This window comes from Schistocerca nitens, chromosome 9 (assembly GCF_023898315.1).
Source record: "Schistocerca nitens isolate TAMUIC-IGC-003100 chromosome 9, iqSchNite1.1, whole genome shotgun sequence".
Lineage (NCBI taxonomy): Eukaryota > Metazoa > Arthropoda > Insecta > Orthoptera > Acrididae > Schistocerca > Schistocerca nitens.
The window spans coordinates 144376768-144404168 of record NC_064622.1 but is presented as its reverse complement, the minus strand read 5'-3'; the positions used below and the strand labels follow the sequence as shown (position 1 = coordinate 144404168).

Here is a 27401-nt window from a genome sequence, read left to right as displayed (position 1 = left end):
ACTAAAGTCAGGAATATTTCAAAATACAGTAACTCAGTATTGTACTATAAATACACTGCAATAATTAAAAGGTAATAAAGCAGCAGCATAATGGGAATTGTTATTTAGTATTTCACTTTGACATCATACTATATCAGGTGCTAGAAAAAAAGTGATGGACATTTCATCATATACTCATTTAGTAAGAGCATCTTATTTGCTTCATTACCTATTTCAAATTCTGTAATAAAAAGTTCTTGAGACAGAGAGCAAAAATTTAATAAATGACATTTGCATAATGGGGTAATCTGTAATTTTTATTTGTTACAACCAACATTAAAAGGTGCTGCATATTGAACAATTATTTGATTTCTGTTGTCATTCAGTGAGTACTTCAGAGTTTCAGAAATTGTTTAGGAAATTAGTTGAACAAATATTGATGCGGGTAAGATCCCCGGCTGGTTGCATTAGGTCATCTCATACAAAGTTGGAGAAGAGAACAAGGGACTTGAATAAGTATTTTTAATTAATCACAGTGAATTTTTGAAAATAGTGAAAGATTTGTTTTGGAAAAACACCTAGGTTGTGGCCAACACTTTCTGCATCACCCTTTCTCACGGGAGTGTTGGTTGAATGAGGTATGTAACAGAGCTTCTGTGGAGTTGCAGAGTTGAAGAGATTTACTAACAGACTGCAGTTTTGAGGAAAAAAGAAGAAGAAGAAAGCAGTTGCCATTTGTGGCCCAGCCCATAGCAGTATACACTTGACTGTAAAGTGAAAATTCACTCCAATGTACAAATTTTGTTTTGGAGAATAAACAATTAATGGCTAACTTTTAAGTCAAATTACCTGCGTTGGCAAAGTAGCATTCTAAAAATGCATGGTTTAATTGCGTATACGTTCTAAGTTTTTTTTTTTGCACGTAGTATGACCTTCACAACTAGCCATATGTAGTGTATCTGAGTAGTACAAAGTCATGGCATGCTTCTGGTTACATGTAAATGTAAATCTCTCAATAATTAGCTCAGTAAGCTTCTGACTTGGCTCAGATCATTAAACATCCCATATTTTTATTTATTCCATAAAATAATAATGTATAATTCATATATATAGTTATGTAAAACAATTAGCTGTAATGGTTTTAGATTCTGAAAACTAATTTTTGAGTAACATACATTCCTTTTGTGTAATATTTAATAAAAGCTAGCTGATGATCAAGCACTGTCCAGTAATTTATCCATCTAAGTCTTTTGTTAGACAGTAAAAGTAATTTTATTAACAGGTTTTTTAGCCTTAAGTACAAATTTTAAATAGTGTTTTACACATCCACACTAAAATTAATTTAACACAAATGTCATCAGGAGTCTTGACCATAAGCCTAGCAGCTCTGAAAACAGTGAATTTTCTCCTTCACTTCAGACTTCCAGGTTGACAGGCCTGGTTGTCATGTAAAACTTTCCTCTAATATTCACAACAGTCCATCACATGACAATGGCTACAAGACTCTCTGTTAGTACCAACATTCTTGATTGAAAGTAATCAATTGTCATTCTATCAGTGCAAAGTTGACATCCATATTTTATCTATGTTGACACCTTCCTATTTTCTTTTAAATTTATTGTGGTGTTTATAAATGTCAGCAGTTTCTCAATACATGTGTGCAGGATAGTGCATTATTTTTGATATGACACTCATCTCACTGAATTTTATTTCATGATTACCCTCTTGATACAAATGTTCTGCAATGACTGATTTCTCCGTATGTCCCTGACAGTAATTCCTCTTATGTTCAACTGAACAGGTGTTAACACTTTTTTTTTATGTTACCAGTATGTAGTAGTCCACAAAAACAAGAAATTTTATATACATCTGGTGTATGCAAAGGATGCTGTATACCTTGTGCCAGTCTTAAATATTCTTTTATCTTCCTAGTGAGTCTGAAAATAGTTTCAACTCCACACTTGCCAAACACTTTTCCAATGCAGTCTGTAATCTTAATGGAAGAAAAACATTCCCATTTGGTGGCCATTGTCCCTGATTGATACTGATTCTCTCCATAAGGCAAATAGCATGAGGTATCTCCTCCGAATAATTACTTCCAGTTAAGAATGTTAACACTACCAAAAATAGTCTTGAAGTCAGCTCCATGTGTTGGACTGTGGTACCCTCTTTACTGCCTATACATTCGATATTCCCTCGTGTTGTGATTGTTAAGTCACTGCTTCACCTCTGACAGAAGTTTTAAGTGAAGTTAATACTCACCATGAAACCCTACATTGTATGATCAGTGAACACTTGTTTAAATTATTTTTACTGTTCATCCTCTGCCCAATCCCAATCCCAAAGCATATCACTCAACAATATTTTTGTTTTTTGCATTCAGTAGGGCATAAATGTATCAAGTTTGGTTGGTGGAACATGAACTTATTTTTATACTCATCATTAAATAATTCATTTATGCCTGTATGTAAGTCATCTGCATTTAACAATTAAATATATTGTGCTGCAATTTTTTAATAGAAATGCAATTGTCTTGTGTAATAACTACAAATATTTACTTTACTAGTACAAAATTTGAAAACAACATGATTTTTGATAAAGAATCACATGTTGCAACAGTTGTTAAAAACATGATCTATCTGGTATTTATTTTGCTGCACTGCATATTTCAGAACTTTTTCTTGTTTCTGTCTTTTAGGTCAGAAGGAAGTGAAGACACTGGTGCAAAAACTGAGGAAAACATTTCCCTACCACAAGAACAAGAAGTCTGCACTTGTTAATGGCACCAAGGAAGAAAAGAAAACCAGAATTTCTAAGGCAGATGAGGAAGACGAAGAGTTAGAGTTAGATATGAAGCGTGCAATTTCTAGTGTCCGTAAAAATCGCTCAAGCAAGTCACAAACTGTTCCCTTGCCTGAAATAGATCTTAGCAGCTACTCAGCAGTTCCTGTGGATGATACAGAAGGAGATCTCTTAGCAGAAGATGAAGGTGATATTGAAGATGACGATGACTTGGAAACTGAATGGGAAAAGGAAGGGGAATTCAGGCAGGTGCTGGGCGGCCAGCCATTGTGGGTACTCCCACTATACTCATTACTCTCTACTCGTGAACAGTCTAAGGTTAGTATTATTAATTACGTAACAAAAGCCCAAAGTTTACACTGTAAGGAATTGAACTAAAATGTGTTGAAAAGAGAATCTGGTACCAATTTTTCTCTTCATGATTACAGAGTTTTCACTATACCATGCTTATCACAAACTTTCAAAAGAGTTATTTAATCAAAATATGTGGATTATTTCTTAAACTCTTCTAAATACATAGGGGGAGACATTTTTAATGAAACATTAGTATCAGAATGAATCAAGTTAATCATTCTCCATATAGTGTCTTTTGCTTTGTGTTGAAGGTCATTTGTAAATATGTGGGTTGTTTCAAAAGTCCTGCACACTGGCATTATGGTGGTGTGATCAAGTTGTAATACATGGCAGTTGTGAACAAGACTAAAGGTATGGTAGTCATATGTGTGTTTGCTGATTCCCTTGGCCATGTCATGAATAATTCAGTTTTAAAATGGAAGGTGAATCCAAGTCATGTCAGATTACACATAGTGACTAGTATTCCTACACCAAAATCAAATCCCTATATGGAAGGAATCCAACAGAAATTTACAGCACTTTGAGAGAGATGTGTGGGAAAAGTGTAGTGGAATGTAGCAGAGTATCATGGCGGTATGCTTGTTTCTGTGAATGTTGTATAAGCACTGAGGACAACCCAAGAAGTGGAAGACCATCAACTGCAACTGACTACATCTCTCAGGTTATTGTTAGTGACATTTTGAGAGAGGATTAATAAAAAACGTATGAGGAAATTGTATATGAAGCCAAAATGTCTGTCACATCAGCTTATAGAATCATAACAGATAAGTTAAAGATGAGAAAGGTTGCTGCGGGATGGGTTCTGCACGATCTGAGTGAAGGGCAGAAAACAGGCTGTAAAGGAGTTACAGAAGAATTGCTTCTATGTTACCGAACAGAGAGAGAACAGTTTATGAAAAGGATTGCTATGCATAGTGGAGATGCTCGGTCACAGATAGGCACAACAAAAAGACTTGTCATGGATATAGCTTTCGGCTAATAATGTCTTCTTCAAAATTAGATGACAAACACACACATACACACTCATGCAAACACAACTCTCACATACATGACTGTGTTCTCTGGCACCTGAGGCCGTGCTGCCTTGACAAACACCTTACTGACCAAAAGCTATGTTTTGTTGTACCTATCTGCTACTCAGCATTTCCACTGTATGGTGAGTAACAACTTTCCATTTCACAATATTGTTACATTCCATCCTGAATCATAGCTGCAGATATGCCTCAGGAGATGTCTAACAGGCGCATATTGCAAGCTGTTTCTGCAAAATGCTTTGCGCCCAAAAATGCATCAAAGAAGGCATGACATGCTTGCAGCTAGTGCCCTCACTTTGCGTGATAATACAAGACCACATATTGCCCTACCAGTGAGAGAAATGCCCAACACATATGGGCAGTAAATACTTCCCCGAATAATCTGAGAGCTCAACAATGAAGGTGCCATGTCTGGAATACAGAATTTGTCAAAAGCGGTGGGAAGCTATCATAAGCAAGAATGAAGAATGTATTGAAGGTCTGTAAAGGTATCTTGTAAAATAAATTATTTTCTTCAGTTCTGTTTTACAGTATGCAGAACTTTTGAAGTGACCTGCGTATATACCTGTGATACAGGTAATTTGTTTCTGTTGATTACCTATAAGCAGACACATTCACATTAGATCTTTGACCCTATTGATTATCGAAAAAATACTTTTTGTCACTATCATTTCTGAACTCAATTTACAGTAAGTGAACAGTATTTCTAAACTATTATCTCCCTATTGTATATGATGAAGATAGGAAAATGTTGAATGAAAATAATGTCACCAGTTGACAGACAATTAAAATATAATATAAGTAACTATAAGGGGATAGTTTATGATGCACTGAATACAAAATTTACATTTTGTCTTTTCTGTACGTCCAGTACTGATCAAGACTCATAAAAGTTGAACAGGTACAGTGAAACCCCACTTTTACACTTTTCAAGGGACTTCAAAATCTGGTGTAAAATGTGGGAAAATGTAAAATGTTGGAAATAATGCTTTAAGCTGTCAAAGTTACGTATAGGGTACCCTCCTTGCACTTTATGTATGATATATGCACATAACAGGATTCAAAAGACTTGTCAGGGACTTCTTTATTATCTAATGAAGGTTTATTATCTAATAAAAACTGCTGATGCAAGTGGAAGTGATAACTGTCAGGGGAAGTAGGAACATTTGACTCAGTTTCTTCTGTCATAAGTGATGTTTTTGAAAGCCTGCAACTGTCATTCAATATTTACATAATGAAATACTGCACTAGTTACGTATTTTTTCGTGCTTAGCACGACGTGTTTCAAGAATTTTTTCTCATTGTCAAGCGCAAATACATACATAAGTATTTTGTATGGTGTTTGAATATGTGTTATTCTGCGTATCTTGCGCTGTAGCTGTCTTCTTGAGGTTATCAGGTACTGTGCCACATCAGTTATGCAAAAAACCACTCACACACAAACTAGCACTCACATTGTTTGTTTGTGTAACATCACAAAAAATACATACATAAATACTGCACTTGACAACAAGAATAACTTCTCGAAACACATTTTGCTCAGTGTGAGTAAAATTGGTAACCGGTGCTGTGTTTGAACTAAAAACATTTGAGCAACACAAAGTGAATGACGGTGTCAGCTAGGGCTCCAAGGGACCTTACACTAAAACATGCTAAATATGGTTCAATGGAGGTGTCATGGAGATCACAACACTCTCAAAACTGCATTTGGGCTGTAGAGGTAGTTTGGAAATAGTTGTGATTGGTCATGATATCTTCATTAGAACGAACCTAGTTACTCCCATCAGCCACCACTCCAAGTAGACTTGGCAGTGGTGGGAGATACGGCATGAATTGTTCCAACTTTTACATGTTTGCCAGTTCAGATCTGCTGAGTAGAGTGCCCTGGTGTCAAGAAACTTAACCGTGTAATATTTATAAACACTACTGGACAGCCAACATCATGGCAGCGCCGTTTTTCTCCATAAACATTTTTTCGTACTGTGTAAACTGTGGGAAAATCATAAATATATTCATGCAAAATCGGGTGCAAATTAACATTGTGGGCATAGGAAATTTGACGGGACCAATAAAAATGTCATAAATGGCGGGAAAACGTTAATTCTGGGAACATAAAAGTGAGGTTATACTGTATATTGTTGTACATACATCCACTGTGATCATGACAGTTGTGAATAATAATGTATCATTGGATACAAATGATGTTGAGCAGTTGATTAGCTTGTGGAAAAGGGCGATGACGAGCTGACCTTTCAGTCAAAATTCCTTTTTAGTGACACTCTCTCTCTCTCTCTCTCTCTCTCTCTCTCTCTGTCTGTCTGTCACACACACACACACACACACACACACACAGAGAGAGAGAGAGAGAGAGAGAGAGAGAGAGGGGGGGGGGGGAATTTTCTCTTAAAGCCCAGTTAGTTTTCTTTCTTTTCTACATGTCTTTTATCTAAAGAAATCAACAAACTTTTTGACACTTGTTCATTGATGTGTAGATAAGAAATTCATTTCATTGCATTCAAAACTTAATAAATTCTATTACATCAATAACTGGTCTGAAAAGAAAAAAATATTGTCAATACTGAATATACTAAGTTACCTACAACAGCATTGTTATATGAAAATATGAAATATTTAAAATGAATGGTGAGACATAAAAAGATTTTATTCACAAGAAGGAATGATAGTGTGGCAAGGCAGGAAGAAATATGCAAAAGAAAACTGATTATTCTTTGGGGCTGCTGATCCATCTTTTGCAGAAAGAAAAGAGGATTCATTAATCAGATAAGAGAGGACAGGTTGCTTACATACAATAATCGGATCAAGAGAAACGTATAATAAGAACAGGAGGAAGTGAGTATGTGCAAAGAATATGGTAGAGCTGTTCCTCTATGTGTGTTTTCCTTTTCTCCGGTCTCTGAAAAAGCTTTCTGTTGTGCTATGTTATGATGTACGAGTGATATCTTATTTTCTCTTTCTATAGAAAAATCCAATGTTTTAAGCACTGCTACCTGCAGTCACACATTTAATTATTAATAGTGAGTCACACCTTTCTGTCTACCTTTACATTGTTGTTGTTGTTTTTTTTTTTCAGATTTTATTATTTTTTTATTTTTTCCCTTTTTTTTTTTTTTCTTTCTTTAAACTGTTATATTATTGTTAGGTATTTGAAACTCCTCCAGAGGGATGCCGTCTGTGTGTTGTGGCAACCAATGTGGCAGAAACGTCTTTGACAATACCAAACATCAAGTATGTGGTAGACAGTGGTCGTACCAAAACTCGTCTGTATGATAAAGTGACAGGTGTTTCTGCATTTGCTGTTGTCTGGGCCAGCAAAGCTGCTGCCAATCAGAGGGCTGGTCGTGCAGGTCGTATGGGACCAGGACATTGTTACCGGTACGTTAATTGCAGAATGTACATTATTCTTAAGAATATGAACTAATAAAAAGCTATTGAGTTTCAAACAGTGTCAGATGGTTGAATACCCATGAGGTTTCGGACAAGTGTTTGATGTCCGTTGTCAGTTACTGCTTGATAATGTCAGAGGAGCACCTGTTCAAAAGCTCAAGGATATTTAATATTTAATCAATTGATGTGACTAAAAGCGCAGGAAATTTGATTAATTTAAAAGCTATTATAATTGTTTGCTAAGAATTTTTAAGGGAAAAGAATGGGTAAAATCGTTAAAAATTAATTAACTTTGGACATATGTAGAACATTCAGAGGAGTGATGCAAATTTAGGCCCTGTACTCTTCCTAATTGACTATGTCCCATAACTCGCTGATGCTTTTGCAACTCCTCTGCCCTCTCCAGTTTTTGCAGAACAATACTCTTGGTTCTGAAAGCATTGACTCTTTGTTTTCACCTAGACTGATCCAGAGCACCATTCTTCAGGCTTGTCTATGCAGCTTTTTGCAATATTTCCATCAATCTGATGTTTCCAAGGTCAACTCTCGTCTATAACAGCTTCTACTGCCCAAGAGTGCTGTTAAATAGAACAGTACTTTGGTTGTGACTTAATGCTTTTTTGTTATCCTAAATGCCAGGCAGATAATTTGATCTCAATGTGTTGCAAAAATTTTGTGCTCAGTTCTGTCAGAAACCTCCTAGTTTTATTGCTTGGAAAAAGTGGCATAACATTCAGCTGGTTCTACTATTTCATTGTTACTAAAGCAAATATCTATCCTGCTAAGATTATGTATTTCTTCTGTAACCTGCTTCTTTATTTGATGCCAGATTGCCTTCTTCAGCACAGTGCAAGGCTACCATTAGTTTTATAGAGAATATCTGGTTTAGCTATGTGAACAATAGATAATGACTAAAAAGGAAACTATTGTGTTATCTAGTGGTCATGCACTTTTTTAAATCCAGTCTTGTTTCAATTCTTATACATAATTCTTCCTCTCTAGAAATTTGTAATATCTGCTTTTTTAAATCCCCCCCACATACAGTGTCATGACTTGCTGAGCATTCACAGTGTTTCATTATAAGAACTGATTGTTTGGTATTTTCTCAAATATGCAAATGTCCAAGTGTCCTTTATTTGAGCCACAAACTCGAGTTTATAGTTTTCAGTACCATATTAGAACACTTTACTGTACAACAAGGTCAGAACTCTTGACTGAGCTTTCAAATTACAGTTCATAGCACATGTTAAGACCTACCAGTGCTGTTGTATTTTATGCCAATGTAATTAATATTTCTGAACTCATATTAGGCTTTGGCAGTAATGGTCGTCTTACTCGTCATATTTTAATAAGTGTTTGTTATGTGCACCTTAAGGTTTCACTAACACTGTTGTGTTTCGTTCTTGAAATATTTCAGGCTGTATTCTTCAGCAGTTTTCAATGACCAGTTTGAGAATTTTTCTGTGCCAGAAATTCAACGCAAACCTGTAGACGACCTTGTATTGCAGATGAAAGCTATGGGTATTGACAAGGTAAGAGAGTTATTGAAATATCCAAACAGACCTCTCCTGCATATTGCATATGCTCTGATCCAAGAATTTGGAATGTAGCTACCATCCACTCACAGACAGTAAACATTCCTTATGGTACAGTGGCCTTGTGCAAGTCTTTCAGTTGGCCATCAGTACCCAGCATACCTAGGCGGTCATCCATCCAAGTACTAACAAGGCCCGGCATTGCTTAAAATTGTGTGTGATATTTGTGATATTGCACACTGCAATATCATATTTGTCTGCCGATACTGGGCATGCGACTTTCAAGCACTACATCTGATCTGTACAGGAATGCACATAATGGATGTGCAAGTACAGATCGTAGACGTATGGTTGACGACATATGGAAGTTTGGTTCTGGTCATGAGCCTTGCACAGAAAGCCAAATAGTAAGGCGATCACTCACAATAAGCGGAAAATCCGGGTTCAAGTCCTGGTCCAACACAAATTTTCAATGTTGTCATTCCATTCTACAGCCGATGGTAGTCATTATTCACAATTGTGAATTTACCCTATGTGTTGCTTAAAGTTGGTGGTTTCCAACACAGCAAGGCTGTTGACCACTAAGAAATTATTGATTGATAATTTTGTTTTAGTAATTAACAACAGAAACTATTGTCTGATAGATGCTAGATGGTGATTATGGATGATGACTGAAGTGTTTGTCAAATATTGGTGGTTCTTTGCTCTTTCCAGGACAAACGTCTGCTAGATTTCTTCTGCTAAATTTTTTTGTGTCATTTGTTTTCTGCAAATAAGAACAACAATCTGTTAAACATGTCTGGAGTATGTTACTAGATAATATTCAACCTGTTACTAGATAATATTCAACCTTATTGCTACCTGCCCTCTCAGTAACTGTGTGCTCCACTTGACCAAATCAACATTCATTAAGATCTTTTGAATATAAAAGCAAAGATGATGTGACTCACCAAACAAAAGCGCTGGCCGGTCAATAGACACACAAACATACACACAAAATTCAAGCTTTCGCAACCCAGGGTTGCTTCATCAGGAAAGAGGGAAGGAGAGGGAAAGACAAAAGGATGTGGGTTTTCAGGGAAAGGGTAAGGAGTCATTCCAATCCCGGGAGCAGAAAGACTTACCTTAGGGGGAAAAAGGACAGGTATACACTCGCGCACGCGCACACACACACACACACACACACACACACACACATATATATCCATCCGCACATATACAGACACAAGCAGACATATGTAAAGGCAAAGAGTTTGGCCAGAGATGTCAGTCGAGGCGGAAGTACAGAGGCAAAGATGATGTTGAATGACAGGTGAGGTATGAGCGGCAGCAACTTGAAATTAACAGAGGTTGAGGCCTGGTGGGTAACGGGAAGAGAGGATATATTGAAGAGCAAGTTCCCATCTCCGGAGTTCGGATAGGTTGGTGTTGGTGGGAAGTATCCAGATAACCTGGACGGTGTAACACTGTGCCAAGATGTGCTGGCCGTGCACCAAGGCATGTTTAGCCACAGGGTGATCCTCATTACCAACAAACACTGTCTGCCTGTGTCCATTCATGCGAATGGACAGTTTGTTGCTGGTCATTCCCACATAGAATGCATCACAGTGTAGGCTGGTCAGTTGGTAAATCACGTGGGTGCTTTCACATGTGGCTCTGCCTTTGATCGTGTACACCTTCCGGGTTACAGGACTGGAGTAGGTGGTGGTGGGAGGGTGCATGGGACAGGTTTTACACCGGGGGCGGTTACAAGGGTAGGAGCCAGAGGGTAGGGAAGGTGGCTTGGGAATTTCATAGTGATGAACCAAGAGGTTCAGAGGTTAGGTGGACGGCGGAAAGACACTCTTGGTGGAGTGGGGAGGATTTCATGAAGGATGGATCTCATTTCAGGACAGGATTTGAGGAAGTCGTATCCCTGCTGGAGAGCCACATTCAGAGTCTGATTCAGTCCCGGAAAGTATCCTGTCACAAGTGGGGCACTTTTGTGGTTCTTCTGTGGGAGGTTCTGGGTTTAAGGGGATTAGGAAGTAGCTCTGGTTATTTGCTTCTGTACCAGGTCGGTAGGGTAGCTGCAGGATGCGAAAGCTGTTCTCAGGCTATTGGTGTAATGGTTCAGGGATTCAGGACTGGAGCAGATTCGTTTGCCACAAAGACCTAGGCTGTAGGGAAGGGACCGTTTGATATGGAATGGGTGGCAGCTCTCATGATGGAGGTACTGTTGCTTGTTGGTGGGTTTGATGTGGACGGATGTGTGAAGCTGGCCATTGGACAGATGGAGGTCAACATCGAGGAAAGTGGCATGGGATTTGGAGTAGGACCACGTGAATCTGATGGAACCAAAGGAGTTGAGGTTGGAGAGGAAATTCTGGAGTTCTTCTTCACTGAGTGTCCAGATCATGAAGATGTCATCAATAAATCTGTACCAAACTTTGGGTTGGCAGGCCTGGGTAACCAAGAAGACTTCCTCTAAGCGACCCATAAATAGGTTGGCGCACGAGGTGGCCATCCTGGTACCCATGGCTGTTCTCTTTAACTGTTGGTATGTCTGGCCTTCGAAAGTGAAGAAGTTGTGAGTTAGGATGAAGCTGGCTAAGGTAATGAAGAAAGAGGTTTTAGGTAGGGTGACAGGTGATCGGCATGAAAGGAAGTGCTCCATCACAGCAAGGCCCTGGACGTGCGAGATATTTGTGTATAAGGAAGTGGCATCAATGGTTACAAGGATGGTTTCCGGGGGTAACAGATTGGGTAAGGATTCTAGACGTTCGAGAAAGTGGTTGGTGTCTTATATGTATGTCATATATATGAGGGAAACACGTCTGCCTGTGTCTGTATATGTGCGGATGGATGGATGGATATGTGTGTGTGTGTGTGTGTGTGTGTGCGAGTGTATACCTGTCCTTTTTTCCCCCTAAGGTAAGTCTTTCCGCTCCCAGGATTGAAATGACTCCTTACCCTCTCCCTTAAAACCCACATCCTTTCGTCTTTCCCTCTCCTTCCCTCTTTCCTGATGAAGCAATCTTGGGTTGCGAAAGCTTGAAATTTGTGTGTGTGTTTGTGTGTTTTTTATTGTGTCTATCAACCAGCGCTTTCTTGTTTGGTAAGTTACATCGTCTTTGTTTTTATATATTCCATCTCCATGATTGATATTTGTAACCTTAGTTTTAATTGCTATGAACTGAATGACTGTGGCCAGTGACAAAGGTACCAAACATTTAATACGCCTCCTAACAAGCTCCACCACTATCTATTGACTTTTCTAGTAAGTAAGTAATCCATGTTATCACCACCTTCTCCTATCAATTTCTGACCTTTTTAAATCACTAATGCTCTGCCAATCATTGAGTGATAGAAACAGTCACCTTTTAACATTTTTTAAAATGTTAAGGATAATAAGTTGCCGTCTCTTCATCTAAGAATAGATGATGAATGCAGCTAGCCGCTAACTTTGTGTAATGTCTTCTCTGTATAGACGTGTATCTGTTGCCTTTAAGATCCCTTCACCTTCACACATAAATCTATACAGTAAAGTAAGGGCCTCCCATTTCTTGGCTGATCCGTGATAAGACAGGCGAAAAGTTAGACTAATGGAGGATTATTAGTATTATCTCTATTTTCATTTGCTCTCTCTCTCTTTCTCTCCTTTATCTATGCACAGTTTTTAATATAATATTTCGTTACATGAAATCAGCCAAATGGAATCTTTGGTGGAGTCCTTTGTCTTGGTAATCAGCGGCTGGCTTGCTGTAAGAGATCTTTACATTTATTATTACTGTTAAACACTGCATTCAGTCGGGAGAATCAATCGTGTGGACAATTTGTTCCTTTTACGAAAGATTGCGAATTCCAGATGTTTACGAAGCCTTTTTCGACGATTTAACACAGACTCAGTGATTGCAGGCTCTCTTCGACACAGCTGAAACTTCCCCACTAATTACAGGGCCAACGTGATCATCAAATGATTCAGAAAAAACTCATTCGTTCATTTACTCCAGAACAAAAAAGTCACAAACCTTATTTATGAAGGAAATCGTGTATTACATCCATCTCCAATACATGTCCAGATCTCCGGTGATTCCATGTCTTAATTATTTTCCGTTTACAGTCTCTTTCTCTTCAAACAAACCACTAGCGGCACAAATGTTAATTGGCTTGCTTTAGCGAGAAGAAAAGCAGAATGTGTATCCCTCAGAAACACGTCAATCCCTCAACAGATACTCCAGAAGCTGTCCTAGTTACCACTCTAACAACCATGGAGAATGCGTATATGCATCTCTGTTATTTCAAAGAATGAACGCACTAGAAAATACTTTGGCGTCGTCGAGCTGTCGCCGCATATGTTACGAGAAAATCAGATCAGATACTTTTCCAAAGTGAATGAATGTGGATGGTTTGATTGACAATGATTAATTGGTGTGTGGTAGAGGGTATTTTCTGTGGGGACATTACAACCTTTCCATTCAATCACGTATTATCGGTTACTGGAGAGGTTAAACATATATGTTTACAGAAAGTAGAGCATGAAAGAACATTACAATCCTATCTCCACAGGTTGTGAATTTTCCGTTCCCTTCAGCACCAGATGGATTGCAACTGCGAGCAGCAGAGAGACGCCTGAAGCTGCTGGGGATACTTGAAACAGTGGATGCAAAAACTGACAAAGCAGATAGTGAATGGTCATCAAAAGTAACAGAGCTTGGTCGTGCTGTGGCTGTGCTGCCATTAGCTCCACGTTTTGGCAAGATGTTAGCTCTTGGTCACCAGCATGATCTGTTACCATATGCAGTCTGTATGGTGGCTGCCCTATCTGTTCAGGAGCTTTTATTAACAGATGAACATTCAGCAGGCTCCAAAATTTTACAAACACGTAGAGCGTGGGCTGGCTCTGGGAACTCCCTAATGCTGGGTAAGTGACATCTTGTTTGTAGTACAAATATTGCTTATCTTTCTGCCTGTTTATCAGAGATGACATAAAGAAGAATTGAGGAGTTTTTTGCCGAAGTCAGTTAAATTGCTCAGTTTTTCAAAATTCAGATTCTTGTAGCTGCAAATCAAGTTGTTGCCGTGCACGACCTGTTGAAGCGGTTGGGTCAAAAGCCAATATTTGCTGCTGTTAGAGGAGTTGGAAACACCAGTTTTAGCAAAAATCATTCAGGGTGTTTTCTGAAAAATAAAGAAAAAAGAAAATGTGAACTGAAGACAAGCACTAGCTGCCAAAACCAGCAATAGAACCAAACATACCAGTGAATCCAAAAGCCTAGGAAAAAAAGAACACAGAGCAGCTGATCTCATTTATGATGATCTCACAACTTTTCATCGTCATGTAAATAGTGTAAACAAAGCTGTTCAGGATAAATTATTAATAAAATATGAGGTAATCACATCATGAAGAATGAAACAAAAAGGAAGTATACCGTTTCAATAAAGTACAACATGAGGAAAAAATATGGCCACAGACTGCCTGTACGTGCCACAAAATTTCAAGTACCATCAGGCTTCTTCAAAGACAGATTCTCAAATTTGGCCAATAAATTGAGTGTAGCAGGGTAGTTACTGGCTGAAAACTTATGGGACGACTACAGCACAACTAAAGATAAGGAAGTTACACAAGCTATAGAGAATGATATTAAAACATGTAGGTGTAAGAGTGTGTCACTATTCAAGAAAAAGATGAAACTTAGCATCCAAGTGGAATACAATCAAAATGTGGAAGCCTTTCATTAAAAGAAAAAAGTAATTCTCAGGCCTTTTTACTTGCTCTTAATCGATGTACAAACACATTTTCTATCATTGCTTTAATTTTTCATTTAAAACACCCCATACAGATGCATGCTCAGCATGCAAGAGTGGTCTATTGGATTTAGGGTACAATATCTGGGGAAAAAGAATCAATTAGTAGCAAATCAAATGTTGCACACACCACCTGCAAACAAGTCCTATGCCACGAGGAAGGAGGAAAATCCGAATATGGTTAAGGTTTGATTTGATATATAACAGAAGTTCTGTTTAGGTAAATTATACTATTCAAGACGGGTTTGGCTATACAATTTGTGCATTATGTTTCATTCATGAGCGGAGGCAGAGGAAAGGATTGTTTTTTTTTTTTTTTTTTTTTTACTTGATACAGAAGGATTGAACAGATGCAACCAAGTAGCCTTTGCTGTATTGGCTTTTCTCAGAAACCTTGAGGTGTTCTAGCCAGAAAAAGTTCCAAATGAAATTAATTTGCTTTCTGACTGCAGTCAAAATAAAATTACAGTAATGATGTGCACACTAATGACCTTTATGGAAGAGACCAGGAAATTTAATAAGGGTACATTATTTCCCTCTTAATGGTCGCACACTGTTTGATACGAGTGGGAAAAGACTGCCAAAAAAGGAAGTTTGTGTTAAACCAGCTGGATATACAGTGCTGGAACAACATGGCATTGTCAGAATACTAAATGAAGATTGGGAAGCAAAGGATCTCAAGCCCAGTGCATTAAAAACACTAAATCTAAGGTGTCACTTAAAATAATTGCTCAGTGAATGATGGCTTATGAAAAGTCTAAGAAGAAGGTATGTTGTCAGTGTCGGACACTTACAATGGAAGCTCTGTAGAGGATGAGGTGTGGAAATCCAGAAAATGCAGCCAGAAATTGAGGAAAGCAGCCACCTTGCTAAAGAAAAACATGTCTGCAAGGAAAAGAAAAAGGATGTAGTAAATGAGACATTTTAACATACCAGAAGAGTTTTGTAAGGACATTGTTGAAAGTGATCAATAGATTACCAATGTAGTATTGTTGTAGCCAGTATTTTGTGTTGTTTGTGTATCAGTAGTGTTTGTTACTATTTTGCTCTTTTGCTTATCAAGCATTATGGAAAAATACGACACTAAAGTGTTGTATTGTAGTACATTATATTATTCTATCCCAAATGAGTAGCAAAGTAGCTGTCTTTTTAATTATAACAATGAAAACAATCTGTTTTTGACAAAATAATTTAATTGGCTGGATAAAAACATCTACTCACCAAGCAGCCACAGAACACACACATAAAAGGAGGTTATAATTGTGCAAGCTTTTTGAGCCAGGTAGAAGGGTTGAAGGTGAAGGAAGAATGATGAAGGAAACAGACTGGAGAGGTCTAGGAAAAGTGTAAATTTCAGGAAAGCCTCTCAAAACTGCGGGTCAGGGAAGACTTACCAGACAGGATGTCCGGTATGTCTCCCATGATGCAAGGTTCTGAGTGGCTTTCCTGAAATTCATACCTTTTCCTAGACCTCTTCAGTCCTTCTCCATCACCCCTCTTCAAACTGTCTACCTGAAGGAGGAACCAATGGCTCCGAGAGCTTGCCTATTTACAACCTTCTTTTATGTGTGTGTTCTGCTGTTGCTTGGTGAGTAGATGTTTTATCAATCCAGTTAAATTATTTATTTGTAATTAACATTAAAGATAAAAAAGAAACAGAAAAAATATATGTAATAACAAAACTTGGACTCCCATCTTTTCATTTGTCAACTCCAGAAGAAACTTGGGAACTTTGTCCCTCTACTGTGATATAAACAATGAAAATTTTAGGAAAGTCGAACGCTCACTCAGAATCATGACTACAAAAGCAGAGTAAATGTTAAATTATTTATTTTACTTAATTAGTATTTTGGTATGGTATCTAAAAAATGATTCCCCGAAAATTTATGTTTGAAAAATGCTCTTCAGTTGTTGGTTATTATGTTGCCAGTAGGGAAAAATAACAGTAGAGTGTGTGTGTGTGTGTGTGTGTGTGTGAGAGAGAGAGAGAGAGAGAGAGAGAGAGAGAGAGAACGCGCGAGAGAACGCGTGCACCAAACCAGGTACACCATCACACTAGTTTTCCTCTTGGTTGATCCCAGAGCACGCTTGGGATAGAGTGCATGTCGATTCTGAGGGTCCGATTTTGGGCAGCATATGGTTGTTAGTGTTTGATGCCTTGTCAAATTTCCCGTACATAGCCAAGCTCTCCTCCATGTCACTGACCGCCACGGTATGTGCTTTGTCAGTCATTTTTGCTATTGAGGGATCACTCAGGACTCTTGTGTCCGATAACAGTCAGCAATTAGTGTCACAGAAATTTGAAGACTTTTGCATTTGCAGTGGTATCCAGCATCTGACTAATTCCTCATTTCACCTGGCTTCTGGCTTAGAGGTGGAACCTTTTGTGCATATATTTCAGACCCAGATGAAGAAGTCAGTATCTGCCTCTTTACACGGCAGCACGTTGTCATGTTTACTGGCTATGTACCTGGCAATGCCAGTGAACAGGTGCAGTCCAGCAAATCATTTGCATGGAAACCACCCGTCAGGGTTGCTTGGATTTGTTGCATGTGGCCTGCCGCCTTTTCCTCCCAGGGTCTGCATTTATAGCCTTGTGTTTCAATTGGCAGCAGGGCTGGCGACCAGGTCTCGTGATAAGTTCTGAAGGTCAGCAGTTGTTAGTTGGGGGATGTCAGTTGGGAGCAGTTGACCCATGATGTCAGTTGGGAGCAGTTGACCCATGATACAAATCATTTGCATCTGCATCCTGTTGGGTTTTACACTGCCACAGTCTACCAGTCAGCTGGGAAGCAGAGTTGCTTGGAATGTTGTTCCAGGGGCAGGCTTCCACTTGCAGCGGTGACTTGGCAACCATTAGCCCGTGGCCTTGGGCCTCAGTGAGGCTCCACTCATGATCCTATCATATGGAGCCCATGGATTTTGACCCACCCTCCTCCTCCTCCTCCTCCACCACCACCACCACCACTACCACCTCCTCCTCCTCCTCCTCCTCCTCCTCCTCCTCCTCCTTACCCCCCTGACCAGTGGATGTGGGCTTGCCTCTGATGCTGCCAGTGAACCATCTGTTGTCTTAGCCCCCACCCGCTTCCTCCCCTCTGGTGGTGCCAGAGGTGTTAGAATTGCCTCCTCCAGTAGCCTGGATCTCCAGTTTTCTCTCTGTTTCTGCACAGGATATAGGGCATTTTCGGCACTACATTGCTCCTTTTTTTTTTTTTTTTTTTTTTTTTTTTTTTTTTTTTTTTTTTTGGGGGGGGGGGGGGGGGGAGATTTAGTATTTCCACCTGCAAACAATTTGCAATTTGATGGTGGCAGATGAGGTAGTACAGTGGATTAGTGCAGATGACTGCTGAGGGAGGGACTGTGTGGAGGGGTCATATGACACTTTTTATGGGCAGACCCAGTGCCTGAAGTGTTTAGCTGTTGGTGACAGTAAGCCAGTCAGGACAGCTCTAACACAGAGTTGAACTACCATGGACCTTGCCTTGCATCTCATGCCGTGTGCTTTTCTGTGCAGTTGCCGGCACCTGCCGAGTGTTGTAATCTTTTTCGTGTATGTCTCTACACAGTTTCGGACTGTCTGCTTTCCGATAGATTGACTCAAATGGCAAGTTTTCATTTTCTCCTGCGGGGTTCTGTTCCCTAGCTTGTTGTTGAGTCACTGTTGGCCCATACAGTAGATTGTGCCAACAGTGTTATTTAGCAGCATTGTCATACCTGTGCCAGTTACTGAACGTAATGATATAAGTGTGTGTGTGTGTGTGTGTGTGTGTGTGTGTGAGACAGAGAGAGAGAGAGAGAGAGAGAGAGAGAGAGATTGAACACAGATAAGTATTAAGCAGCATATCTGACACTTAAGGTGGTCATGTAAATGGTCAGCAAGTTTCCAAAATTTTCAGTGATTTGTTTAACACTCGCAAAAGATTGCGATCGTGATCCTTAGGATGAGGAAATAACTAAACTATACTAGACTCCATTGTTTCTAGAATTGTGTTGTAGTCATCAGTCCAAAAACAGGATAATGCACCTATCCTCTCTTGTCTATCTTTTGCATTCCTCTTCATATTTGTTTAACCCTGCCCCTAAATCCATTTGACCCTACTTTCTGTATTCAAACCTTGTTCTTCCTCTACAATTTGTATCTCCCTCATTCCTCTCCATTACCAAAGAGGCTTTTACTCAAAGCCTCAGGATATGTTTTGTCACCATATCCCTTCATTTAGTTAAATTGTGGCATAAAACTATATTTTCCACAATTCATTTATGTGCTATAATGTGACAAGTAACTAATCTACAAAATGTTAAAAAATGAGCTCTTGACATAATATGATTAATTATTATCCATGTTTATTCTCCCATTTTACAAAAGAAGTATTTTGGGCATCTTTGGATCACAGTCTTGCAGTGCATGAGGAAGTTAAGCCAAGCAGTAACATTAACTCAGTCAGTGGTAGACAGTAGGACGTACACTTGCAGTTACATGTTATAGTGTTGGTACCATGGCTGATAGTGAAGAAGAGTCTGTATCTAGTAGTTGTGAGAAATGTAGAAAACATGCTAGAAATGAAGATGACTAGAAGTAAAGAAAGGCAAAAGTATGAAGAAATTTGGGACTACACTACACGAGTGAAAAAACAGACAGAACTGTTCCATCAATGAAGCAGGATTACAGTTGTGATTGTGCTGTGAAAACTGAAAGCTTATCTCAGCTGTTGCAAATGTTACAAATGTAAGTGGTAAAGATAATCTTTTTACGGAGTTTTATAAACTAAGAAACTATGATCTGCAAAATGCTTTTTTATGTGGCCTTGCACATGGTGAAGCAAGCAACAGAGTGAATAGTAACAGAGCATATTTTTACAGTGGAAATGTGGATGGTGTTTCAGTAAGGGTTTATGGCTAAGCATTTTGTGAAACATCTACGATATTCAGGATGTGTTTATTTGCCGTGAGGGCAACCAAAGTACACAAATGTCTACATTCACCATAAAACGCATAAGACATTTAATAAAGTAGTGATAAGTCTCACGATGGAAAAACATTAGAAAATGAAGCCTGTAAGCCTTCTTCTCTTCATCTTGACCAAAGATTAAAACATGACAAAAAAGTGTTTATTGATTTAGAAAACAGAAGAACTGATCATTAAAATGATTTGCTTTGTGCAAGAGTCATTATAGTAGGAAGAGATCAAGAAGGAAATATATACATTCTGTGACATCTGTAGCTGAAGTTCGTTGACTTAAAAAGAAAGAAAGAAAAGAAAGGTTTGCAGAGTGTCTGATATAATACATACAAAATGTTACTCCAGTGCACAATTGGAAGAAAACTACTCTTCATTAATTTTTTGAGAGAGATAAGTTTTCGAACAGAAGGGCAACCTTGGTAACACGGAACACCAGTAGATTTCAGTGTCATCACAGCTGATTTGTTGTTGTTGTGGCCTTCAGTACAAAGACTGATTTGATGATACTCTATCCCTTGCAAGCCTCTTTATCTCTGAGTAACTACCGCAGCTTACACCTTTCTATATCTGCTTACTGTATTCATCTCTTGGTCTCCTATGATTTTTACCTCCTCCCCCCCCCTCCCCCCCCCCCCCACACACACACACACTCACCCTCACGAACACACTCTTCCCTCCAGTACTAAACTGGTGATCCCTTGATGCCTCAGAATATGTCCTGCCAACCAATCCATCACATTTCAAAAGCTTCTATTCTCTTCCTGTCTAAACTGTTTGTCATCCATATTTCACACCTATACATGGCTATGCTCCATACAAATACTTTCAGAAAAGGTTTCCTGACACTTAAATCTATAATCAGTGTTAACAAATCTCTCTTCTTCAGAAACGTGTTTCTTGCCGTTGCCAGTCTACATTTTATATCCTTTCTACTTCGACTATCATTATTTACTTTGCTGCCCAAATAGCAAAACTCATCTACTTCTTTAAGTCACATTTCCTAATGTAATTCCTTCAGTATCACCTGATTAAATTTGACCACATTCCATGATCCTCATTTTGTTTTTATTGATGGAAGTCTACAAATGCTATATACATAGCTTTGCCTTTCCTGAATGTGTCTTATATGAGAAGTCGTAGGGTCAGTATTGCCTTGAGTGTTCCTCAATTTCTCCAGAATTCAAACTGATCTTCCCCGATGTCGTCTTCTACAAGTTCACCCGTTCTGCTGTAAAGAATTTGTGTTAGCATTTTGGAGCTATGACTTATTAAACTGATAGTTCAGTAGTTTTCACACCTGTCAGTACCTGTGATTTTTTTAAAATTGGAATTATTATATTCTTGTTGAAATCTGAGAGTGTTTCAGCTGTCATACATCTCGCTCACCAGAAGGAAAAGTATTGTTATGGCTGGCTCTCCCAAGGCTATCAGTAGTTCTAACACAATTTTGTCTACTCCCAGCGCCTTATTTTGACTTAGGTCTTTCAGTGCTCTATCAAATTCTTTCACAGTATCATATCTCCCACCTCATCTTCATTTGCATCCTCTTCCATTTCCATAATATTGCTCTCAGGTACATCTCACATCTATAGACCCTCTGTATACTCTTCCACCTTTCTGCTTTCCCTTCTTTGTTTAGGGCTGATTTTCAATCTGAGCTCTTGATTTCCATACTGGTGGTTCTCTATTCTCTAAGGGTTTCTTTAATGTTCCTGTAGGCAGCATCTGTTTTTTCCGTAGTGATATATGCCCATTCCCATGAACAATAGACCCTCCCCCCCTCCATGAACCACCATAGACCTTGTTGTTGGTGGGGAGGCTTGCATGCCTCAGTGATACAGATAGCCGTACCATAGGTGCAACCACAACGCAGGGGTATCTGTTGAGAGGCCAGACAAACGTGTGGTTCCTGAAGAGGGGCAGCAGCCTTTTCAGTAGTTGCAGGGGCAACAGTCCGGATGATTGACTGATCTGGCCTTGTAACACTAACCAAAACGGCCTTGCTGTGCTGGTACTGTGAACGGCTGAAAGCAAGAGGAAACTACAGCCGTAATTTTTCCCGAAGGCATGCAGCTTTATTGTATGGTTAAATGATGATGGCGTCCTCTTGGGTAAAATATTCCAGAGGTAAAATAGTCCCTCATTCGGATCTGCGGGCGGGGACTACTCAAGAGGACGCCGTTATCAGGAGAAAGAAAACTGGCATTCTACGGATCGGAACATGGAATGTCAGATCCCTTAATCGGGCAGGTAGGTTAGAAAATTTAAAACGGGAAATGGATAGGTTAAAGTTAGATATAGTGGTAATTAGCGAAGTTCGGTGGCAGGAGGAACAAGACTTTTGGTCAGATGAATACAGGGTTATAAATACAAAATCAAATAGGGGTAATGCAGGAGTAGGTTTAATAATAAATAAAAAAAATAGGAGTGCAGGTAAGCTACTACAAACAGCATAGTGAACGCATTATTGTGGCCAAGATAGACACAAAGCCCACGCCTACTACAGTAGTACAAGTTTATATGCCAACTAGCTCTGCAGATGACGAATAAATTGAAGAAATGTATGATGAGATAAAAGAAATTGTTCAGATAGTGAAGGGAGACGAAAATTTAATGGTCATGGGTGACTGGAATTGAACAGTAGGAAAAGGAAGAGAAGGAAACTTAGTAAGTGAATATGGATTGGGGGGTAAGAAATGAAGGAGGAAGCCACCTGGTAGAATTTTGCACAGAGCATAACTTAATTGTAGCTAACACTTCGTTCAAGAATCATGAAAGAAGGTTGTATACATGGAAGAAGCCTGGAGGTACTGACAGGTTTCAGATAGATTATATAATGGTAAGACAGAGATTTAGGAACCAGGTTTTAAATTGCCAGACATTTCCAGGGGCAGTTGTGGACTCTAACCACAATCTATTGGTTATGAACTGTAGATTAAAACTGAAGAAACTGCAAAAAGGTGGGAATTTAAGGAGATGGGACCTGGATAAACTGACTAAACCAGAGGTTGTACAGAGTTTCAGGGAGAGCATAAGGGAACAATTGACCAGAATGGGGGAAAGAAATACAGTAGAAGAAGAAAGGGTAGCTTTGAGGGATGAAGTAGTGAAGGCAGCAGAGGATAAAGTAGGTAAAAAGACGAGGGCTAGTAGAAATCCTTGGGTGACAGAAGAAATATTGAATGTAATTGATGAAAGAAGAAAATATAAAAATGCTGTAAATGAAGCAGGCAAAAAGGAATACAAACATCTCAAAAATGAGATCGACAGGAAGGACAAAATGGCTAAGCAAGCATTGCTAGAGTACAAATGTAAGAATGTAGAGGCTTATCTCACTGGGGGTAAGATAGATACTGCCTACAGGAAAATTAAAGAGACCTTTGGAGAAAAGAGAACCACTTGTATGAATATCAAGAGCTCAGATGGAAATCCAGTTCTAAGCAAAGAAGGGAAAGCAGAAAGGTGGAAGGAATGTATAGAGGGTCTATACAAGGCCAGTGCACTTAAGAACAATATTATGGAAATGGAAGGGGATGTACATGAAGATGAAATGGGAGATATGAGACTGCGTGAAGAGTTTGACAGAGCACTGAAACACCTGAGTCAAAACAGGCCCCGGAAGTAGACAACATTCCATTAGAACTACTGACAGCCTTGGGAGAGCCAGTCCTGACAAAACTCTACCATCTGGTGAGCAAAATGTATGAGACAGGCGAAATACCCTCAGACTTCAAGAAGAATATAATAATTCCTATCCCAAAGAAAGCAGGTGTTGACAAATGTGAAAATTACCGAACTATCAGTTTAATAAGTCACGGCTGCAAAATACTAACACGAATTCTTTACAGAAAAATGGAAAAACTGGTAGAAGCTGACCTCGGGGAAGATCAGTTTGGATTCTGTAGAAATATTGGAAGACGTGAGGCAATACTGGCCCTACGACTTAGAAGCTAGATTAAGAAAAGGCAAACCTACATTTCTGGCATTTGTAGACTTAGAGAAAGCTTTTGACAATGTTGACTGGAATACTCTCTTTCGAATTCTGAAGGTGGCAGGGGTAAAATACAGGGAGCGAAAGGCTATTTACAATTTGTACAGAAACTAGATGGCAGTTATAAGAGTCGAGGGACATGAAAGGGAAGCAGTGGTTGGGAAGGGAGTGAGACAGGGTTGTAGCCTCTCCCCAATATTATTCAATCTGTATATTGAGCAAGCAATAAAGGAAACAAAAGAAAAATTCGGAGTAGGTATTAAAATCCATGGAGAAGAAATAAAAACTTTGAGGTTCGCCGATGACATTGTAATTCTGTCAGACACAGCAAAGGGCTTGGAAGAGTAGTTGAACGGAATGGACAGTGTCCTGAAAGGAGGATATAAGATGAACATCAACAAAAGCAAAATGAGGATAATGGAATGTAGTCGAGTTAACTCGGGTGATGCTGAGGGAATTAGATTAGGGAATGAGACACTTAAAGTAGTAAAGGAGTTTTGTTATTTGGGGAGCAAAATACTGATGATGGTCGAAGTAGAGAGGATATAAAATGTAGACTGGCAATGGCGAGGAAAGCATTTCCGAAGAAGAGAAATTTGTTAACATCGAGTATAGATTTAAGTGTCAGGAAGTCATTTCTGAAAGTATGTGTATGGAGTGTAGCCATGTATGGAAGTGAAACGTGAACGATAAATAGTTTAGACAAGAAGAGAATAGAAACTTTCGAAATGTGGTGCTACAGAAGAATGCTGAAGATTAGATGGGTAGATCACATAACTAATGAGGAGGTATTGAATAGAATTGGGGAGAAGAGGAGTTTGTGGCACAACTTGACTAGAAGAAGGGATCGGTTGGTAGGAAATGTTCTGAGGCATCAAGGGATCACCAATTTAGTATTGGAGGGTAGCATGGAGAGTAAAAATCGTAGAGGGAGACCAAGAGATGAATACACTAAGCAGATTCAGAAGGATGTAGGTTGCAGTAGGTACTGGGAGAGGAAGAAGCTTTCACAGGATAGAGTAGCATGGAGAGCTGCATCAAACCAGTCTCTGGACTGAAGACCTTAACAACAACAAGAACAACAACAACATATGCTTCTAAATCCTCTAGCCCTTCCTGCTTAGCCATTTTGCACTTCCTGTTGACCTCATTTTATTGATGTTTGTATTCTCTTTTGCCTGTTTCTTTTATTGCAAGACAAAATTACACAAATTAGGGTATGAATTGTTGCCACACACACACCTTATTCACCTGATATGGCTCCATCAGACTTCCATCTCTTCCCAAAACTGAGAATTTTTCTTGGTGGATGAAGATTCACTTCAAACGAAGAATTGATAGCTGGAGCTGACAACTACTGGAGGAAACTCATTTTCGAGATGGGATCAAGCCACTGGAACGTTGTTGGACCAAGTGCATTAATTTACAAGGAGACAACTTTGAAAAATAAAAGGAAGTTTCAGTAATGTAAGTACTTTTTTCCTATTCCATTCTGAGAAGTTTTCAAACTAGCCTTGTAGCAAGAGAAGTCAAAACTTCCACAGGCATATCCAAAAAGAATAGCAAGGAAATTATGAATGTGAAAGTGATCCAGAATGTGGAATTGAATTCAAATCATTATCTCTCTAAGGTTAAACTATAATTTCTTCCATCTAAAACAAAAAAATAAAATCACAGAAAGTAATCAGATACTCCACCAGTAGAGCCAACAATACAGCAGAATTTATAGACAAATTTAGAAAAGAAATAGAAACAAACAAAAAAGGTGATTAGCATGAACTTGAGGTACAAATTACTAAAGTGGCATGAAAACATTAGAATCAGCCAAGAATAAAAGAAGGCACTGTGGCACAAGGACTGAGAAGAAGCACTAGAATAAAGAGCTCAAAGATGGGGAAAATTTGTATGTTTAAAAGAAGAATCCTTAGAACAATTCAGACAACAAACAAGAGAAACACCAAAAATAATCTAGAAAATCAAAAGAACTTTGAAAAATCTCAGCTTATAATTTTTAGCAAACTTTTGAACATGTACTTAAAGGGTATCAGGCAGCAAGTATTTATTTCGAAGTTGAAAATGGTAAAATAGGATTAAATAACAAGGAAGCCTGTGAAGCATCAGCAAAATTTTTCGACAAGCTCTTAAACTGTCTAGTCTCAACTGATAAACTAGTTTTCAGCAATACCAAAAAATACTGAGGAAGATTTACCACCGACATAGCTAGAAATTCATGAAGCCATCAAAACACTCAAAATGAGCAAAGCAACGCTCAGTTACAGAGAATTACTGAAATGGTCAGAAGCAAATATTATAACTGATCTACAGTTGTTTTTTTGAAAACATTTGGGAAACAGAAAAGATTCCAGAAGCATGAAAAATAGCAGTCATCCATCCACTAGATGAAAAAAGGTAACAAACAAAATTACAGCAATTACAGAGGAGTATGGTTTCTGCCAGTTACATTCAAAATATTAAAAATTCTCCTGAACAGAGTTGAAGAATCTTTACACAAACGACTAGGAGAAAATCAGGGCGCTTTTTGAAAGAGAAGCAGCTGCACTGAACAGGTTTTAATATAAAATCAATAATTCAGCGCAGAATCTTAATCAGCAAACCATTAATAATACCATTATTGATTTCAAGAAAGCATTTGATTCACCAGACAGAGCAACAATAGATAAATATCATTAGGGTATTTTGTTTTAAAGCAAAATTAACGAAAACATAATTTGTTAACCTCTAAAAATATGGTACTTAAGAATGGATTGCTACTCACCACACAACGAAGATGCTGAGCTGCGCACAGGCACAACGAAAAGATTGGTAAACAAATAGTAAGCTTTTGGCCAAAAAGGCATTTTTCTGAATTAGGGGCGCGCACACACACACACACACACACACATATTCATACAAGCAACTCATTCACATATTACCACTGTCTCTGGTTGCCAAGGCCAGGCTGTGAGCAACAGAGCATGAAGGGAGAAGCAATTTATGTGGTGAGGATAAGGAGGCTGGGGCAGAGTGTGGCAGAGATAGCAGGGTAGGGTTGGGATACAAAGTGCTGCTTGTGGGAACATGCAGGGATGAGGTGGGGGAGGGTATATTAGCTAGGTGTAGTCAAGAGGTTGAGGAGGGGGTGGGGGTGTGGAAAAGGAGAGAAGTAAAAAGACTGTAGGTGCCCACATCACCCAGACTGCTTCTCTCGTCATGCTGTGCAGTCTGGCCTCAGCAGCCAAGCAGCCAGAGGCAGTGGGCATGTGCATATGAGATATGAGGTGCGTTTGCATAAATGCGCGTGTGTGTGTGTGTTGTCTGCCTGTGGCTCAGCTTCTCCACTGTATGGTGAGAAGCGATCTGTCCTTTCAATCAAACTGTCATTATTCCATCCTGGACTTTTCATTGATTAAGTATAATATATAAAGTAGTTAAGGGAAAAGTATCTCATGCATTTAAAATAAAAACCGGCAAGAGAAGGGGACAGCTTATCAATTGTGTAGTTTAACCGAGTTTTAGAAAACAGTTATAGGACTCTGGAATTTGGAGCTAAA

General features: G+C 38.9%; 1 protein-coding gene across 2 annotated transcripts in view; it reads left to right on the top strand.

Annotated features, from left to right (window-relative positions):
* LOC126203755 (probable ATP-dependent RNA helicase kurz) overlaps positions 1-27401 on the top strand; it is a 134753-nt gene that overhangs the window by 61947 nt on the left and 45405 nt on the right. For both annotated transcript variants that reach the window (XM_049938125.1, XM_049938124.1), the window contains 4 exons: positions 2678-3099; positions 7330-7562; positions 8992-9106; positions 13658-14012. In XM_049938125.1, coding sequence (XP_049794082.1) covers positions 2678-3099; positions 7330-7562; positions 8992-9106; positions 13658-14012 — 1125 coding nt within the window. The remainder of the gene's footprint in view (positions 1-2677; positions 3100-7329; positions 7563-8991; positions 9107-13657; positions 14013-27401) is intronic.